The sequence below is a fragment of the Sparus aurata genome, chromosome 17 (assembly GCF_900880675.1).
Source record: "Sparus aurata chromosome 17, fSpaAur1.1, whole genome shotgun sequence".
Classification (NCBI taxonomy): Eukaryota; Metazoa; Chordata; class Actinopteri; order Spariformes; family Sparidae; genus Sparus; species Sparus aurata.
Window position 1 is genome coordinate 32,575,310 of NC_044203.1, and position 19,888 is coordinate 32,595,197.

Here is a 19,888-nt window from a genome sequence, read left to right on the forward strand (position 1 = left end):
AGTAGTCTGGTCGGAACAACTGTCATTTAGAGTGAGTGGACATGATGGGGAAGACAGAGCAAGAGCTGGAAAACACGAATTAAACCTTTCAAGAAGTATCAAAAACAACTTTTAAAGTTACTTGTGTGATGGCTACAGTTTACGTCGGCATGTGTTAGTATCTTACAGGTAAGTAATCACGAAATAATGCGTGTCGAAGCTTTTATTTCCCCCTCGAGCGCATGAGTTATAAACGTTAAAAAGGAAGCTAACGTTTTTTCTTTGCTAACAGGCTAATGTTTATCTTACCGTTCCCCCCACCGCCTCCTCCTCTAGAGAAGCAGCAGCTTTGGCAGTACGTCTTTCTTACTGCGATAGGAATTACAGCCAGTTTCGGAGGATGTCAGCCCCCAGCAACTCGCTTCAGCAGCCGAGGGTAAGACGCAGCAATGCGGGATCCCCCGGCTCGTTCAACAACAGCTGCCGTTTGCACCCCATCCGTGCCACCGTGCCCTACCAGCTCCTGCGCGGGGGTCAGAGCAGCCCGACGAGGGCGCAGACCCTCTACGGGGGAGCCACGAACAGCCGGGGCTCAAGCCCCCCCTCCAGCCCGACACTCAGTTCAGGAAGTGCTAAGCAAAGACTGTCCCCCGAAAATAAGGATTCCTCCTGCCCCTCAGACTCTCCAGTTTCCAGAGGTAAAAACACGTATTTTTAGCTGTTTTTCCTTATACAAGTAAGAAAATGCCATGTCACCACGTGCTGTAGTCCACTCAAACTTGTCATGGTAACTTTTAACTGGCATGCAGTGATGCAGCTACATTTAAAAATGTGATATGTGAATGTGAATAATGGGTCAAATTTAATATTTTAAGGGGGTAGTCTGAATCTGTATTAGTGTTGGTTGGTACTTGACTTAAAGAGGGTTGATTCATTAACTGTTTAGCCAATTGTCTACTTTCACAATTAGGCACTCATAAAGAGAATAGAGTGCTCTATTGGCTCTTATTTCCTATGGACTTTTGACAGGAGGGAGGGGGAGGAGAGATTTGGCAGAAAGACATGCGTTCAGTTGTAAATGGGGCCACGTCAGTCCCAGTAGAAGCAGTGCTAAGCGAATGGTCAGGTGTTGCCTAGTCTGACCTCGCTGACTTCATACACGCAGCATAGAGTACTCTGCATATGCTGAACATATGCTGAGCCTCACCATGTCGCTTAACTATGGCTAACAGAGGCAAGTGCTGTGTCATTTCATGTCAAGCTCAGCTGCTCCTTGGAAGTGATCTAGAGACAAATCGAAGCAGGACATGAAAGTCGAGGCAGACCTAAATCCGTGTTTCCCACTAAATCTTATTTATGTGACAGCCTCTCCTGCCAAATATCGACACTGTGGCTGCTTTTTCAGACTGGTAGCAGTTCCCTTTCCTAGGCCAGAACTGCGTTTTTAGCTTAGCTTTTTTGGTCTGTATACCCTGTGTTTTTATGTATGAAACACTCACACACAACCACACACTATCTGACGAGTGTTTGAGACACATTGTTCTTTGGAAGTGTCTGAATACAGCTTGCTTTTCCAGTATCTGGAGACAAAAAGAGACTCAATCTTTCAGCCTCAATGGGTTTTTTTGACTCTGCATCAATTCACATGAAAAGCACCTGGTAATCTCACTACAATAGTGTTGCGTTCTTAAGCTTCAGGGGAGCAATGCTACCTTCATTTGTCACGATTGATAGCCTCCCCCTCTTACCTTTAACCAAAATGGCAGCCCTCTTGTCTCAGTGCAGCATGGTAGTTATTGTGGAGTTGTGTGTGTGTGTGTATGTGTGTGTAATTTGATGTTTGTGACGTGCTTCACATTCCTCAGTTCTTTGAATGATGACCTCCAACCTTGACCAGTGTACCATGCAAGGCAGGAAACGAAGTCTCTTCCAGAACAACTGAGTAGGCAGACTTGCCAGGCACGACTAATTTCACCCGTGTTTGGCTAACGCTTGGTGTTGATTTCCCACCCCAGTGGCATGCCACGCATACCTCAGTCCTCTGAAAGAGACGACCTCTAACCCAGGCTAGTGTCCCATGTCAGTAGTGATGATGGAGACCTGACCCTCCTTCATCATTGTGACCTCACAGCCCAAACATGCAAAAGAGGCCTCAGATGACGACTGTGATCATATCAGTACAGGGTCGGTGGCTTCTAGCACTCAAAAATGCAAACTGACTTGCATCTATCAAGAAGCAAACAAGTAACACAATGCGAGCAAGATTCAGTCATTTTCATCTTTCATCACAGCAGCACAGCTTGACTGAAGCAGTAGGCTTTGCACTTTGTAATTTGTCATTCATTTCTGTACTTTGAACCCACTTACAGACATAATACTTGCCATTTGGTGGGGAATTCAGTCCAAAGTGCCGTACAGTACCATCAATGTGAGTGCCAGGCATAGTTACACTGGTAATATCCTGCTCTGGTGTTCAGATCATGGTCTGATGATGACGGACATAGTGAAGAATATTATATTCCACATCATGACCTTTTAGGTTCACCAGCATGACATCATTCTCTTACCACACTGTCCCCAACAATGAATGTCCCACTCCCTGTCAAAGTGCCAGCTGTGCTGAAACAGCCCTGCTTCATTGTCACCCATTCAAACTGCAGAGTAGGACTGAATGTGAAAATGAGTATGTTGTCCAAATCAGTCGACTCTGGTGGAACTGTGCTGTGTTTGCTGTAGTTTTAAAAGCCTGCACAAAACTGACCGCGTTGAACTTTGATGTTAACTTCTGCTTTGAATTGTTAGCACCTTTCTCATCCATTGGGACACACTCAAACAAGTCCAAGATGGCTTGCTGTGGGAGGTACCCACTGGACTCATTGAGTGATGCTAATAATGCTAACAAGCCATTTCCTGACCCGCTGAGGGACAGATGCTGAAACTCATAACTGTAAAAGATTACAGCCAGGATTAATTTCATCATTCATCATTTATATAGTATGGGAGACGGACACTGCTGAAATTACTGCTTGCAATGAACACACTTTTAACTTGAGAAGCTAAACTAGAACTGTAAAGGAATATGAACTGCAAGGTGGTGAAGTAGTTAAACAGATTCCCCATAACTGTATAATCAAGCGTTTGATTCAAAACATGAAGTAATGATGTGCTTTATGTATATAATGTAGCATAGGGCTGGGCAGTATGGCCCTAGAAACGTTTCTCCAGTCATGGCGGACATACATTCATACATTTAAGAGTTGTACGAAGGAAGCCAAGCTAAGAAATCACAAATAAGAATTGCCCAATTGAGAGAAACATGCAAGCAGCAGCTCACAGAAAAAAGAAACCGCTCTTCCAATCCTTTACATCACTTTACAGTAATGTATCCTTTGAAACCAGGGAAAAAATTTATGCAATATCACAACAAAATAATATCCAGAATCTAAGATGATGTATACTCTTATTTCACAAGGATAACATAAAATCAATATTTTGCCCAGCCCTAATATAGTGTGTGTATAAACAAACAGTATCATAAGTACTTAACAGAACCTGTAATCACATTAGTTGTATCAGCAGTTTATTGTTTTATACAGTGATTAATACAAGTTTGTTGTTTTGAAGTATTATTAAGTAATTTGTACAATGACCAAGCTTGCACAGAGAGTAGGCAATTACATGCTTTTCAATATTCACTCTGTAGATAGTCTTAGCAGTTACAGTAAGGTTGAATTGAACTAAATGTGTCCAAGGCCATGTATGGAACATGTATGGCAGAGTTATATATAAGCCCTATCAGGTTTAATTTACTCTAGCCTTTCTCGAGTAAATGAAACCTAAAAGTGACTAAATTATCGTGATTTTCCTTTCAACCTGTGTCAAGCAGCCTTGCGAAAACCTACAGGAAACCATGCTGCTATGGTTTACTGATTTGGACCACATGTTTGTTTTCACATTTGCCTCTGCTCTACAGTTAATAAACCACCCATTTATCCCTGGAATTGCAGAGACTTTTACGCCGCATGCCGAACGCCCAGCGACGGAAAGTTCTTATTAAAATTCAACCTGAAAATATTCCTTTTAATATGACATACACCTCTCACTCATCCCTGAAATCAGCAGATGGACTGCTTTGATGTCTTGGCTTCTTTCACACTGTTTCTTTTTTCTCATCAGGAGATTATTCTAGTCTGGCAAGTAGGGAGACGATGGAAAATAACCACAATCCTAGTTCTGAGAGCACTGGCTTGGCCTATATCAATATTGATGGAAATTTAGCCTGCTTCCTTTGTCTACAATGCTTCAGGGAATTTTACTGTAGCCCAGTAAGCTTACTTAGGCAATACCTTTGGGTGGGTAGGCCTATGTATTCTATGGACAAAGAACAACAATGAATGGCTGTGTAGTTCTGCTAGGAGAGGGGTGCCTCATGTAGATAGTTTAGTCTGTGATCATGTTGGATAGGCCTCAGCTGCAGCCTGCTCGAACACGGAATGGAGTAAATGAGCACGTTTCCTGATCATTATGCTGTTCTCTTTATTCTGCCTCGGAAAGGGAAATGAAGAAGCTTTAATTTACTTGTAGTAATCGAACAAGTGTAATTGAGGCTAATACATTTAATCCAGTTCTTACTGCAGTCTCATGCTGTTCTCAAGCTAATGTCTTTGTGTTTGCTTGTTTTTGTTTTTCTCTTTTTTTTTTTTTTTTTTTTTTAACTGCGTGTCACTGCTGGAATGTTGAGTGGATACAGGCAGTATTGATGTGCATTGTGTTGTGGTTGTTTATGAGTTCTTATGTGGGTGGTGTGTGCTTAACTGCTCTGGCTTACAGCAGACTGCTTTCATAACATCAGATACTCCTGCTCAGCCATTTACGTTTGCTTCAGGCCTTAGCTCTCAAACCTGCTGTTTTCCCTGAACTAATTCTTACGAGATTAGAAAAAAATTGTCCACACTTTGAAAACAAGGAGAGATTGCAGGGCAAGGTCTCGTCTCAGTAAACCACTTGTTAATTGCAGTAGTTAACAGAGGTGAGGGCAAAGTATTGATTTATGAGGTTCTGTTTTAGGAGATTTTCTAACTTGTTTCCCCCGTTGACTTTAGTAAGAATTCATTCTGTGATTCTTGTAACGTGAGGATATACCCATGTGCTCTTGCCACAACACATAGTTAAATAAACCAAGCCATGAAGACCAACCTATAATGACAGTTAAAGCCTTTGATTATTTTATTTTTATTTCAGGTGAAATATGTAAACCATTAGGGGTCATTGTGCCACATTAAATAATGCCCCTGGCAGGGATTTATTACGCAGTGACATTTTTATACCTTGCTGAACATAGCCTTATTGACACAATCGGGAAAGTTGGCACGACGAACGTTGAGATGCCTCAGCATGTTGGGTAATAATGCTCACTTGGTGTTTGTGCCTGCATGAGTGTGTGTTTGTGTGTGTGCTTCATCTTATTTCTTTGTGTTTTCCCACAGCCGAGAGGTCCAAGTTACAGGTTCGTAGTTCCAGTGCCATCCGGCGGACATCTTCCCTGGATGCCATCACAGGGCCTTACCTCACCGGCCAGTGGCCACGGGACTCCCATGGACCCTACCCTTCTTGTATGAAAGACAAAGCCACACAGGTACAAACCATTCAATATAAAAACACTGTCTTGGATATAGGCCTAAATAAAGATGGGCCTTATTATTGTTCCTTTTTTTCTCCATGCTGTATTCCCAATCTAAAAATGATTTTAAACTGTATCTTCACTGTTACTCACCATAAAACCACAATATGTTTTTGTCTGCATTATCTGATGGTGGCTGTTATTTTTTATTTTTTTTGTAATGATCCCTAAAATATGGCAGTATATTTTATAGATATAACAATAAACTTTATTGTAAAATGTAAATAACATCAGTGCACTGACCTTCACTTGGAATGTATCATTATGAATTAAACCAGGCATCTTTCTAATCTCCAAAAAACAAGTTTTTATATCAGTTTATATTGGACAACATGTATGCCAATACCACTATAGTCATGATATGCCAAATATCTGCTAATCAATATATTGGTTGGGCTGTTATCTAAATACTATATTACCTATGAGCCTTGGCCATCATTGCTATGGGGAAGAAGTGTTAGCAAATTCCAAATGCTTTTGTCATTGAATTTGTGAACAAAACACAATTATTCAAACTGTCAAATTAACCCAGAATCTAAAAGTAAATTGGTCCAAAGCTCCAGATTCTTTGAGTGTTTTCTCAACACCATTATTATTACTTAGCTTTATATTCCATTAGTGGTGCAGGTCCCAAAATGCCAAAATCAAAGTCAGGAGTGGTAATTAACTTCTCTTCTGGCATTTTTATGTACACATCTTCATGTACTTCAACTTTTTTTTTCTTTTTATCAATGACGTTGTTGTTTACTAATGCAGTTGTTTTCTAATGCAATTGTTGAACTTATTTACTGATGAGTAAACTGGGTAGAAATGAGTGAATATAAAATGCTTTAGCTGTGAGTCATGTAACATTTGTCTGTGGAAAGATTTCACTTGTTTTACTGTTACTTTCAAAACAAGGGTGTGCCCACAAACTGACTCTTAACAACTTTATTCCTGTATGAATTATTATGTGATTAAAAAACAAATAATCATATGATTTTAACAATATTGCAACGTTTGAAATTTACATGTACATCAAGATTATGCTGAGCATTACGTGAGGCAAAAGTGTCGGTTGCTTCCAAAAATGAAACGAGGGTAGTGTGTATGTGGCTTGATAACACTAATCTTTAGAGACATGGGGGTTCACTGGTAGTCAAATGGTCAGGGTGCATTCCACATGACTGCAGCGTCCACCTAAAAAAAGAACCTACTAAACTGAAACAAAAAGCAAGAGGTGCACGATCTCACACATCAAATGGCCAAGTTATCTTCTTGTAGCCAAATTGATCTTGATACATTATGACGTGTCTGATTCAGCTCAGCAATTGAAAATGAATGATTGCCAAAATTATTACTTTTTCCCCTGCAAATGCAATGTGCGTCCCTGATTAATTACCATAAAGCAGGTGTACGATTCGATTGTCAAAGTAGTCAGATGGCTTAGTCATTCATACCCAGGCAGGGATGAGTGAGAACAAACCTCACTGTGAAGGAAAGACCAGACTGAAGTTCGTGTAATGATCATGAGCTGGAACAGCTTTAAGAAATACCAGTAAGATATCGTAATATTATATTAAAGCCAATTGGCCAACACTTTGGTGAGAGTGTCTGGTAAATCCCCAAATTCAACACTTATTTTCACCTTTCTCCGAGCAAATTATGGTAATTACGACTTCTGTCATAACTGTTGGTGAAGGAGACAAATCTACAAGCTGTGGCCAAAGATTTTGTTACAGTAAACTGGTGGCTGGTGGTGAAGTCTGCTGCTAATAAAGGCCTAATAGACTTTACTGAAATTATTCTGAAATTTTAATACCTTTTTATAACACTTCATAAGACCCAAGTATGGATTTCTCATTGAGCCTGACCACAGTATTCCTGGATAGCAGCCCACACATGATCGCCCCGTAATCTTGCCATGTGACTGATGGCTAAATGCAGTTTTTCTCTAAGAGCTTAATTTTTGTGGTGTAGGGAGTTTGGGTTGGGGGTTAAAGAAAGAATATTGACTATGTATGATCATGACAAGGGCTGCTCCCTCTTTGCTAACAGAAGCCTTTCATGTGTCTGAATAAAGACCACCAAGCCTCATTTACATGGGCTTCATCCCTTTAACCCCTCATTTGCCTAGCATTTCTTTGTGTGTAGGCAGGGGAAATAGTGAGAGGGCCCTGAGAGATCTCTTGCAAGTGGCTGTATGTAGAGTAAACACCTCTAATTACAGGGTTCCTGTGCAGCTCTGGAAAGACTGGACAAGTATGGAAAATCAATTTGATAATTATCAGGTCCTGAAGAATGTCATTGCACAGCAACGTCTGGGCACGTATACACGATGATCTGGTAGACTTACATTGTGATATTCGCCTGTGCCTGTGTCTCGACTATGTTTCCCAGACGTGATTGGCAAAAAATGTGATTGAGGGCCACAATTTAAAACAAGTTAAGAGATTTATGTCTGTCAAAGCTGTGGAAAATTGAGATGGAAAACATTTGGCTATGTTGAAATGTTGTGGGAGAGTGTGACACACTTGACAGTCCTTGAACAATTAAATGCACAAACTCCCCTAAGGATAGTCAGAGACCACTTCCTGTTAACACACTATGCCTGGGCCCAGCTCTTTTTGTAAGACAACAACAGCAGAAAGCAGCAGACAAAAGATCCCTGGCCTCTTTTGTTGTGCACTGCAGAAGTTCAAGACGGCCTCTCCTTTGAGCTGTAATGTAGTCTTGCATGGAGGTGAAGTTGTTTGCACCTGTCCCTCAGGCTACGGCTGAGGCGAGGAGAAATCCCACTGCTTACCACCTGGCCCTCGTGGCTGCGCAGCCCGCCTGCCTTTTGTGTGGGAGTTGAGGAGCAGAGGGCCCATACATATGCTAATCACTGTTCCGGGATAGGTCTGTATGCCCTAGGCCCCGTGGTTACAGAACACAGAGAATGTCTGTATGAAGATTAGGGCCCTGACACACCAAGCCGACCTCAAAGAAACAGCACCGACAAAGGCAGACTGATCAAACAGTATGTGTCGCCTCACGTCTTCTGTTAAAAGTTGCACTAGAGCACAACATAAAGAAAACAGCCTGATGGGCAGCTGACCACCGACATGCATGTACATTTTGGTCCTGGATGAGAGGAAATAACTAATCAGCAGTCCGTGTTTGTTATCTGAAAAAACATAAAGGAAAGACAAACTAAACAAACTAGCATCTGTTTTTCATGTAACTGTCTCATTATGAGCCTGTAACATGAAGCTGAATCTAAACTCACATCTTGGACACCCATTTTCTGGAATGCTCATTGAGTATCAGACATGCATGAGACAACAGATACACAAAGTCAACTCAGCAAATCAATGCACGTTCTTCTCATCTCTAAACCCCACCAAATGATAGCAGTGGCACTCTGCTCGCATGTCTCAGCACGCAATCTAAACAAACCAGCACAAATTCCACTGCAGTTCTATTGAAGCCTAGTCATTATTTCCTGCTTTGGAACAGAGCTGGATTCTTGAGGATGTTGCCTGTATGTAACCCTTTGGGTGGGAATCATAATGGGAAGCAAGCTGCAGGCCACGGTAACAGAGTTTATCTTCACAGTAGTACATTATCAGGCACAACACCTGGCACACATGTCTACAAAGCACACATCTTGGGCCGGAAGCTCAAGAGCTAGCATGATAAAAGGGCCTCTGGGGTAAATAAAGGTGGGTGCTCTTGTTAACTGACAATTTGTTTGGGAGGAACAGAGATGGCCTGCAGTATTTTTTTTTAACTGTCTTGTCTTACAATAGATACCTGGGGAAAAATTTGGCATTTAATTGCAACCAAGATATCCAACATAAAGAAAAATGTGGTATGTCACCTGTGGCCTGTTGATAACTTAATTAGTAATTAATTAAGCAATTAATCTTACTTTTAAACAAAAGGATTAATGTAGAAAAAGTTTATTTTTAGTCTGAGACAAAAACCCACAGGCTGCATGCGAAATTCTCATCTTAATTGTTGAACTTCTCCTTTTTTGTGTACTGTAGTTGCTGTCATACCATTAATTGGGTGGAGTTCAGTGGAAATCGACCAATATTAATGTATCACAGATTTATCAGTATCTACTTATATGTTGACCACTATGTGCCAATAGGAAAATCTTTTTTGGAATCTATAATGCAGAAATAGATGCTTGGTAATCATAATTATTATAGTTATTCTAAATACAATATGTATTTAAGATTTTCAGCTGCCACAATGATGGCATATATTTTTTTTTTCCCCCAGTGGCATCTGCCCCAAAAATCAGTATTGATTGTGCTCTAATTTAGAGCTCATGAAAAATAGGAATGATACAAATATATCACTTGTAATTATAATTACTTGAATAGTATTGAATTAAAATATTTCAAATCGCACCACGTTGTTTTGTCAGTGACAATGAGCCCTTAGCTTAAAGCCCTCCTTTTTGTCCTTAGATCTCAAGAAAAATAATTGAGCATTTGATTTTAACCAGTATTGCGCACACTGTGAAATCCTATACAGATCACTTACTGCCATATAAACGTTTCACATTTCATTGAGTTACAAGCAGCAGCATTACTAGCATTCCCTTCTTGACGTCATAGAACATCTGTGAGAACTTAGTTTTTTCTTCAAGTCCACAACTCCAGAAAGCCTCTCTGCCCTTTCACAGTCTGTATGAACAGATTAGGCTGCAGCATCAAGTCTCTCAATGTTTGGCAGATGCATCAAACAGCACAGGCCATGCACAAAATGTTAATGCTAAAGGCTAGCTACACATCTGCCATCCAGCGTGGCCAAGCACAGTGGTCCCTTTTTATGAGAGCACAAGCACCCATTTAATTCGCTGTCCTTTTCTGGGGGAAACCAGCAACAGCGATCCAGCGCAAAAGGCTTCACGGGTGTTCCTCATTATTCACAGTGTGATATTCCATATCATAGAGCAAGGCTTGTGCGTTAGTTAGAGAGCCATAGAGGATTTTCTGTTAGTGCGGGGTCAGACATGAGGCAGTGTGAAGACACTGACATTTCAGATGTTTCGCACCACTGTGCTGACCATGAAACGTCAGATGTTAGAGGATTTGTTTGAGGACCAGAGGCACTGTTGATATGCATAATCAGGGGGAAGTATGTGGTTTCAGACAACCCTATGAAACATCCTCAGTCTGTTTCTGTTTTTGCATATATTTACATAACTTAACCGTTTCCTTGTTTATGCAATAGAGGTCTAAAAGACATGTTCAGTGAGACAGAACTGCCTCTGTGCTCTCTGGTAGGGAATGTTTAGTATATTAGATGTTTTCTCTCGGGTGTACTAAAAACACAAAATTTCCCTGTAGACTCATTGACCTGGTATAATTCTAGATTTTGCTGCACACATTCTGCCAAATCACAGAAGAATACATAGGTTAAAATGTAATACTTAATTTGTAGACTAATGGAAACTACCGAAGGTGAAAAGGTGGAAACTTAGCCAACACCATCTGCTAGTAGTCCTTGTAAATGTCACCTGTGGCTGACAAGGAAGTCTTTTTGGCAGGTAACCGTTTATTATTTGGTGGCCCTTTAATTATTTACTGGAACTATGTTTGGCTTTTGAAGAGCTGGTGGATTTTGAACTGAACATGCTGGTTAAAAATGGGTTTTAAGCCCTGACACAAATATATTTATCTTAACCTTTCTTACTGGAAGCAATCAAGTATGCTATGACTTTTGTTTTCCTGTTGAATGTAGTTCTTTCCTCAGGGATAGTATCTCATGACATTTTCCTTCATTTTCATTGATTCCAGATTTTTTTGCTCTTGAGCACACTGCACTCATTACTGCTTCTACCCACATCTTTCTCAACTGCTTATTCAAACATTTAACATTTTAGGTATTTAGTCAATACTCACATCCTGAGTGACATCACACTGAGGTAGCACAATGGGTATTCTGTGTCTTTATCAAGAACATTTCAAGTAGTTTTCATTTAAGCTTTTAGCTTTGTACTTCTCCTGCACAGATCGTTGTTTGCTTTAAATTCGTACACAGTATATTTTAAGTACAACTCAATTTCCAAAATAGTTTTGGGGCTATGTTAAATTTAAATAAATGCAAAGTGCAATAATTTGCAAACAAACTGTGATCCTCAGCTCATGTACTGATATCCTCTATACAGTCATGTGTTTCACAAAGTGGTGAACCTTACCTTATCCTTGCTGAGCCTTTAGGTAGATTCCCCTTTCATACCTGATCATGACACTATCACCTGTCACCAGTGAACCTGTTCACCCATGGAATGTTCCAAACAGGTGTTTCTGGAGCATCATACAACTTTCACAAGCTTTTGTTGCCCCTGTCCCAACTAATTTGAAATGTATTACTGGCATCAAATTCAGAATAAGCTTTTATTTTCAAACAAAGTTGATGAGGTAAAACATCTTTGGGCTGTTTTGATTCGCGCATCTGTCAAAAAGGATCAGCAAATAACCACACAGCATTCCAACCTTTTGTAGAAACAGGGTTGTGAATGTCGTTAAGAGTGTTTCTGTGTATATGAACATACATTTTTTTTGTGTGTATATATCATAGAATTTATAATAATTGAATTTTTAATGTGCCAAAACTTTCTTAATGTGAAACAAATGCATAATGCATTTGGAAGACAGAGGACTCTTTGCGGGCATACATTCAACAAGACTCAACAAAGACTACGTCTGTGGCCTCTCAGTTATCTGTTCTCTGTAAACATTAGGCCACCCTGCCACGTAAACAAATCTCAGAAACTGCAGGTTAGTTAATCTTAGGCTTCAAGGATGATGTCATGTGTTCTATTTAGATACCTTTGCATCCACACACAATGAACTCTTCTGTTTAAGTTCTTTTGCACACTCTTTTGTTCATCATTCCCATCTCTGTGTAGCTGCAGTGTTGAACAATAAGTTTGGAACATGAATCAAGAGCATGAGTTGTATGTGTTGAGTTGTATAACATGTGGTTATGTGTCAGCATGTATTTCTGTGTTTCAGACTCCAGGTCTCTGGATTGATGAGGGAGCAGAACAGGGAAGTCCTCACCAGCGGTCAGCCTCCTGGGGCAGCGCAGACCACCTCAAAGAGGTAGATTCACCTGTCTTAGCTGTGGTTCACCAAAGTCACAGCTGCTTCTGACAAACACCACAGACAGTGGATTACACAGGGAGTAGTGTCAGCAGTTTGTCTGACTGGTTTAAAACATTCACACAGCCTGTTCAAAGAGATGTTTATGTCATATTTGAGGTTCATTCGATTTACTCAAAATGTGTTTTATTTGTCAGGGTCTGAGGTCAGTCTAAATATTATCCTCCTTAACATTGGTTTCCACTCCTGTCTATCTGCTGGCCTCGGTGGCCAACCAGCCGACCACATGGAGCTATTAGGTCTCCAACTCTCCAGACCACAGTCTAAATTTAACCTCCTCCCCTCTTGTTTCCCTCACAACTGCACTGTTGCATCTCATTATGGCCTGTTGTTTTTGAGCGACAGTGCTGGAATCTAACGGGTGAAACAACCATATTGTTGCCCTCTTGAGTACATTGATTAATTGTACTTCAAAACTTCAATATGCACCTTCATAGTTTTTTCCTGTTTTGGCTCCAGAATCTGCATGCAATCAATATTTAGTTCCAAAACATTAAGGATGCACAGATGGCTTGTTTTTTGTTTTTTTGTTTTGTGGTGACCAGAATGTGGTGACCAGAATAAACTACACCTTGGAAGTCTTTTAGAAACTCACAAGTACAATTTGAAGAATCTACTATTGCTGCATGCAAAACTACATTCCATTAATAACTTAACTTTATGACTTAAATACCAAAACTGATGTTATTCAAGTTCATAATAAGTACAACTTGAAGAAAGTAGTAGTTAAGGTGTTTGGGACGGACAGGCTACGTATTCACTTGGTTGACCACGTGTTACCTGGCCTGGGTATGGTTGCACTTGTCTGATCCTGCTAAGATTTTGATTTAACCTGCTTGACTATTAAATTGTCAAGTCAAGAAAAGTGTTGATGGCTTTTATAGTGAGTAACAATTGTTGGAGTTGTCAGTTGCAACATTGCACTTAAGCAATACAACAGCTGTAAAGAGGAGACAGGAAGAGACACATTTTAATAAAAACAGCCACAGGAGATACACAAAATTTCCCAGCTATGTACTCAGAGCAGTTTGATCTCATAAAATCTGAGTGCTAGAATGAGTTCTCATAAATCACATTCAAGTGAAAATGTAGCCAAACACTATAACTAGGCCTGCTAGAAAAATGTGGTGTTGAACTTCCTACAGAGGAGGCCCTGGCCTTGGCCTGATCAGTCAATAGCTTCGCACAGTCAGGAAAATGTGTCTTTCCAATCCTTTGAGATTACATCGGAATCGCCTGGACTTGTCATTATCGAGTGCTCCGGTCACTCATTGAATGTAGTGAACCACATTCTAGCTCTCTTAACCTCTGCGATTAACTGTGTGGGAGGACATCCATGAAAAAAGCAGGCTCTTTTGTTGACTGTGTTGCCAGGATTACAAGATCAGTGTTGAGGACCACACCTTAGTCTGCATAGTACAACTGAGTCTGTTTGGCTGACAAAGGGTATCCTGTTTTTAGGCTGATACTGGGCCAGAAGCAGAAACACCCATTGACCTAACATGTTTCATCACCAGACATGCATGACTGCAAAATACTAGCCTGCAACAATGTTCAAGTTAAGTCAATATGCATGGTGCACTAAGCTCACTAGTGCCATATAGATGTTGTTGGTCACATGAGAGAGGAAAGCATCCCAGCCAACATATTCATTTATTAATATAAATATTTAAATTATTAATAAGAATATTAATTTGGCTAAAAGCGCAATATTCTTATTAGTGGTGGTTGTCAGGAACAATTCATCAATTAAAAATATTCAATACCCTAAACATTAGAGATCAGTTAATTTCTTTTCATATAGGTTTCTAGGCCAAGAGTTAAATACATTGAAAAAGAGCTGCAAATATTAGTTGATTAAAGCTGCTGTAACCGTTATTGTCTTTGATAGAAGTGTTAAAAGCTCTTTATTCTATGTGTTTGGTCAGTAATCCATGTTTCTCCTCCCACTGCTCACGCAGTAAAACAGAAAATACATTTTCTGGTATCCCTGCCCACTTCATTCTGGTTACCAACAGCAGCAATGGTGGAACAGGGAAAAGCTATCAATGCAGCCCTCCCGGTGATGGCTTATACCAGGGGCACTCAAATACAAATCTTAAAGGGCCACAAAGATTTTTTTCAGTGACTCAAAGGTCCATGTATTGAGGTCGGTCAGGCCACATGCAATAATACTGTATTATTCAAAACAAAATGTCCTTTTCATTCCATTTTAACATAAATTAAAATACATAGTTGAATATTTCCTCTTTTTGTTTGCCTTCAAACATTGTGTCCATCACTTCAGTCATGCATTATTTTATTTCATTGTGACATAGATGTGACAAGCATCCTGCTTGCAGCTTGATATGACGATTTCGGTGCATTTATTTGTGTTGTGCTTATCGCTGAATTTTGAGGAAATGTCTCTTCAAAATTCCTATGCTTCGTCTCATAATGCCGTTTCAAATTGGAAATCTTCATCACAGCTTCTCCTGGCATATTGTAACGCCCCTTGTTGACTGTGGCGCAAAGACTCTTGGGTATTCTGTTGGTGTTGGTGTAATTATGGTTTGTGAATGTGTTTGTGAATAAGATGATATGTAAGATGGTTGTGGGTTAATTCACGTCATTTGTTCTTTGATTAAATGGTGTTGAGTTTTAACAAGGATGATAAACATTTTGGCACCATGAGTGAAAGGGTGTTTGCCGGGAGAAACTCCCCATCCGTTACAATGTTTGAGTGTTTGAAAATACGTGATGAGACGGAGTGGAACTAGTTAAACTACGTCCGGCCTTTGTTACCGCTACACTGTCAGATACGTATGGCTTGTCCTGGTTAGAGGGAGAATGAATGCAAATTTAAATCCCTGTTTCTCTGAGTCGCGGATTTTCGCTGTCCACTTTGTAATAGCAGTTTACTTGGAAACACGCAATTTTCAATCTTTTACCACCGGCAAAATGTGAACACGCGAATTGCTCCGAAAACGAAAGTGAAAGTTTAAAGTTGTGCTCGCAGCAGTGAGTGACCCAGCTGTCTCTGTATCGTTGGCATGGAGACAAGTCCCGGTGCACACGTGCTGACCCAACCAAAACACATGGTGAAGGAATAAAAGTTCGGGGGCCACAAACAGGAGGCCGGCGGGCCGGTTGCGGCCCGGGGGCTGCCTATTGAGGATCGCTGGCTTATACTATCCAAAAAATAATGCAAAAAGAAAAGAAAGGGGCAAAAAGAGGTGCCTCAGAAATAGAAAAAGGAGTTTTGCAAGTCTGGTGACGTAGAAAGGAGGGTGGAGATTGCTTACTGAAAAAACGGACAGGAAGTTGGCTAAAATGACAACAGCACTTAGAGCAACTTAAATTGACTCTTAGATTGGAGGAATCCAAACATGCCAGTTTTTTGAAGTTTCGTATATGAGAAATGATCTTTTTATAAAGTGCTTTTTTAGTCCACTGTCTACTTGAAGCACTTTACAACACGCATCACATCTTCCCATTTGTACACATTCTTACACTGATGGCACAGGCTACCATGCTAGGTGCCAATCTGCTCATCAGGAGCAGTACAGCGCTTCCTAACCAACGTGCCCCACGGTATTTCTATGCTCTCACATCCATGTGCACAGCGATGGAACAGCCATCTGGGGCAACTGGGATCCAGTATATTGTGCAAGGATCCTGGTGGAGCCAGCAAGCAAACCACAACTTTCTGATGAGTGGACTACCTGTTTACGCAGCCAAAGCATACACCAGACGATTTGCACATTAATTGTTTATGAAAATAAGCATTTGCTGCAGCCCTTCATCCGAAAAGATTTGCTCATCCACGTTTTGCTTCATTGATTCAATCGTGGGAAAAGATGAAAATTCACGTTTACAGAAATATTTCTTCACGACTTGATTGTGCTCATTTGTTGAAGTAATGTTATTTTTCTTCCAGCAGATTGCTAAACTGAGACTGCAGCTGCAGCGCAGCAAACAGGTCAGCCGGCAGAGCAAAGACAGGGAGCAGAGCTCGCTGCAGCTGTCGCAACAGGCACAGCATGGCATTGCATGCCAACCACAGGTGAGTTATTCATGCCTTGCCAAACTGAGTCAATGGCATGCTATTTTCTGGTGAAAACATTAACCAACTCTGACTTTGGTGATGCAAGATTTCACCGTGACAGTGATGATATGATAAGGTAGCTTAGCAGCCAAGCAAAAAACATACAAAGGAAACAGACGGTGACCAAGCCATATCACTGCTGTTAAAGATAAGAAAACTGAATGTGATTATACCAGGGTTAAGCAAAGTGGCATTCTACATTACACAGTGAAAGTGCCTGCAAGTTTGTTGTAGCATGCTCTTTTTAGGTTTGTGTGTAGGTCATGAAAATGTATGATGTTGTATATTGCACAGCATTTGACTGAGGAGGTCTAGTTAATGAATCCCGGTTCTGACCAGCTGTCTCAAAAGAGGAGAAGAGAGAGAGAGAATGTGTCTGGACATGCCCTGTTCTCTCCTGTGCAGTTCATTCATTAACAGATGCCCAGTAACAGAACACACCAACCACTGTGGGAAAATTAACACAAACGAGGATATGTCCTATACCAGCCGGCAGTAGATCACAATCATGACTGTGTTTTTGTTCCCTCTGAAATTTAATCTCACTTCAGTCACATGTATTTAAACTGAATGCCTCCACCCATTAAATATCTCATGAAACTGGATCAGCGACAATTCAATACCGCAAACGGATCTTATTGTCACAGAGTCTAAGACATCTGAAGTATTGTGTATGTAATTGCATAATTGACTTTATTGTTTTTAATGTGTTGTGAGGGTGGGGTCATGTTTGAGTATATATTATTTTGTTGTGTATGTCATTTTGTACTTACTTTTGTCTGTCTGTCCAGTTCAAGGGAACTTCATCAGCCTTGTCGGCAATCCCTGTGCCAAAATCCCTCATATCCAGAGTGCCGAGCAGTGTGGAGGGCATCAACCACGAGCTAGAAAATGTGTTTATCAGAGAGGACTGGGAGCACGGCATACAGGTAGGGATGTGAACACACACCAGCAACAGATCAAGTGTTGATATTTAAAACATTTTTTCAAAGTGCTTGTTGAACTGCAAGCGTGTGAGGATAATATATATCACATAGAACACAGTGAGTTTGCTTGTACTATATCTGATGAACTCACCTAACACATTCATCCTCCCAAGTTTTATGATTTAAGTCCCAGTTGGGTTTAATGTCCGATTCATGCTGTAATTGCAATGCAGCCAAAAAATAGTTCACAACTGTAACTACTATCAGTGGTCAAAAATAGCTTTGCAGCCTTTGCTTCAAATGTTTTACATGCATGCAAAAGCATAGTCTTGTAAAGTTCCTTGCAGCATTGTGCACCATTCAGTCAGACAGCATTTATCCCTGCTCGCACTGAATTAAATCGCTTAGGGGTGAGGGTAGGCATAAATCTTGTCTGATGTGGGGTAGTAAACCGTGGCAGGTCTGTAAAGCTAGCCTCCTAGAAAGTTGCATGTATACACACACACGCACACACACACACACACACAGTTAAAGCGCAAACAAACACACTCACCACTACAGATTTACAGCCTGCTGTGCAGCAAGCCTTTTTAAATCAGCTGTGCCAAAGCAGTACGCTCTGCACATCACACTGTTCATCCACTGTCAAGTATTACCATCTGGTGTGATGTTTGCTTCTCCAATTGCCCTTTTAAACAGACAGACAAACACACCAGAGGCCTTTCAGTTTCAGTCGTTTTTAAATATAGGACGTTTTAGCTGATGTTCTTCACCAACAGCGACATCATACAGTGAGTGAGCAGGTAGCTGCTCAGCCTCAACATGAGTGTTTCAAGGACACATTGGCTGTTACAGATGATTGATTGTGACCCTATGAGTTAAAATTCTCTCCAAACGCTAAGCACCACCACTACAACACCATTTCAGAATCCACGCACATTAACACATGACTTATCACCCCCTCCTCTTTCCTCTCACCTCACAGGCCATGGATGTGGTAGATGGCCGCCGCGCCCCCTTCCCTCCGCATCACTACAGCAACAGCGGGGACACACGTGACACAGACACACAGGCCCCTTCAAGTGGTGACTCCAGTCCGTTGCTCCACCCGTACAGCTCCGACCACCTCCACTCCCCTGATGGAAGCCCCTGTTCTGCAGAGGACATTGACAAAGGTGTGCCCATGTTTGACACATTCAGCTTGTGGTCACTGCGTTAAAGGGGAGCTCAACCACATTACACATTAAATTCTTTTTATAGGTCATAAGGAGTGTGGATATGTGGGCGCTGCTTTAAATATGTGAAATGATGTCACTTGAGTCAGCGTTGAGTCAAGTTTTTGCAAATGAAAAAAGAAATGTGTGGGTTGGATTTAAAATGAGCTTACCAGACTGCTGTAGCCCTCTCCTCATCTCTGCCTGAGGCTACATTAGCAACTACTCACATAACACACCTGATTCTCTGACTGAGCTGTCAGGGGTTGAGTTGCATCGTGGGTAATGTAGGCGCCAGGTTTTAAAAAGAGAAGAATGCATAGAATGAAAAAAGATAGTGTCTCTAGTTGTGGTGCATCAATTTGATCCTTTTTTAAACTGTATTTTAGGTCATGCTAAATTGGTCCAGTAAGCGATAAGGGGTTTTATTGATTTCTTTCCTTTGCAGAGCTGCAACTTGTACTTATTTTATTCATCAGCTGCTACTTGCATGTATCTCATATGCTGATTGTAGCGACTCTGATTGTCTATGGTCTTAAAGATTATTAAAATTGACACATAGATGACATTGTACACTAAAAGCTAGCACATAGTATTGAACTCATCAATCTTTGGTTTGCCGGAATATGTTCTTTGATCACTGTCCGTCTATTAGCTGTTTCTGATTTGAATCATAAATTTAAGATATATTATATTTTCTTTAGGCGAAGTTGGCAGCTTTTGTTGAACATTGTCATGTAATTTGCATTTGCTAATAGGTTTGACATCTTTTTCATCAAATAAAAAAAAGGGTTTTGTAGAAAAGGGTATTTATATTCCATAAAGCAAGATACTGACAAAGATATCGACTA

The 19,888-nt window shown here is 40.7% G+C and overlaps 1 protein-coding gene across 2 annotated transcripts in view; it reads left to right on the plus strand.

Moving 5' to 3' along the window:
• Positions 1-19,888, plus strand: part of glcci1b (glucocorticoid induced 1b) — a 22,879-nt gene continuing 2,991 nt past the window's right edge. The window contains exons 1-7 of one of the 2 annotated variants that reach the window (XM_030393871.1): positions 1-168; positions 316-677; positions 5,466-5,614; positions 12,661-12,750; positions 16,730-16,855; positions 17,689-17,826; positions 18,809-18,998. In XM_030393871.1, the coding sequence (XP_030249731.1) occupies positions 380-677; positions 5,466-5,614; positions 12,661-12,750; positions 16,730-16,855; positions 17,689-17,826; positions 18,809-18,998 (991 nt within the window). In that variant the 5' untranslated portion in view covers positions 1-168; positions 316-379. The remainder of the gene's footprint in view (positions 169-315; positions 678-5,465; positions 5,615-12,660; positions 12,751-16,729; positions 16,856-17,688; positions 17,827-18,808; positions 18,999-19,888) is intronic. The other variant, XM_030393873.1, reaches the window with a different exon arrangement.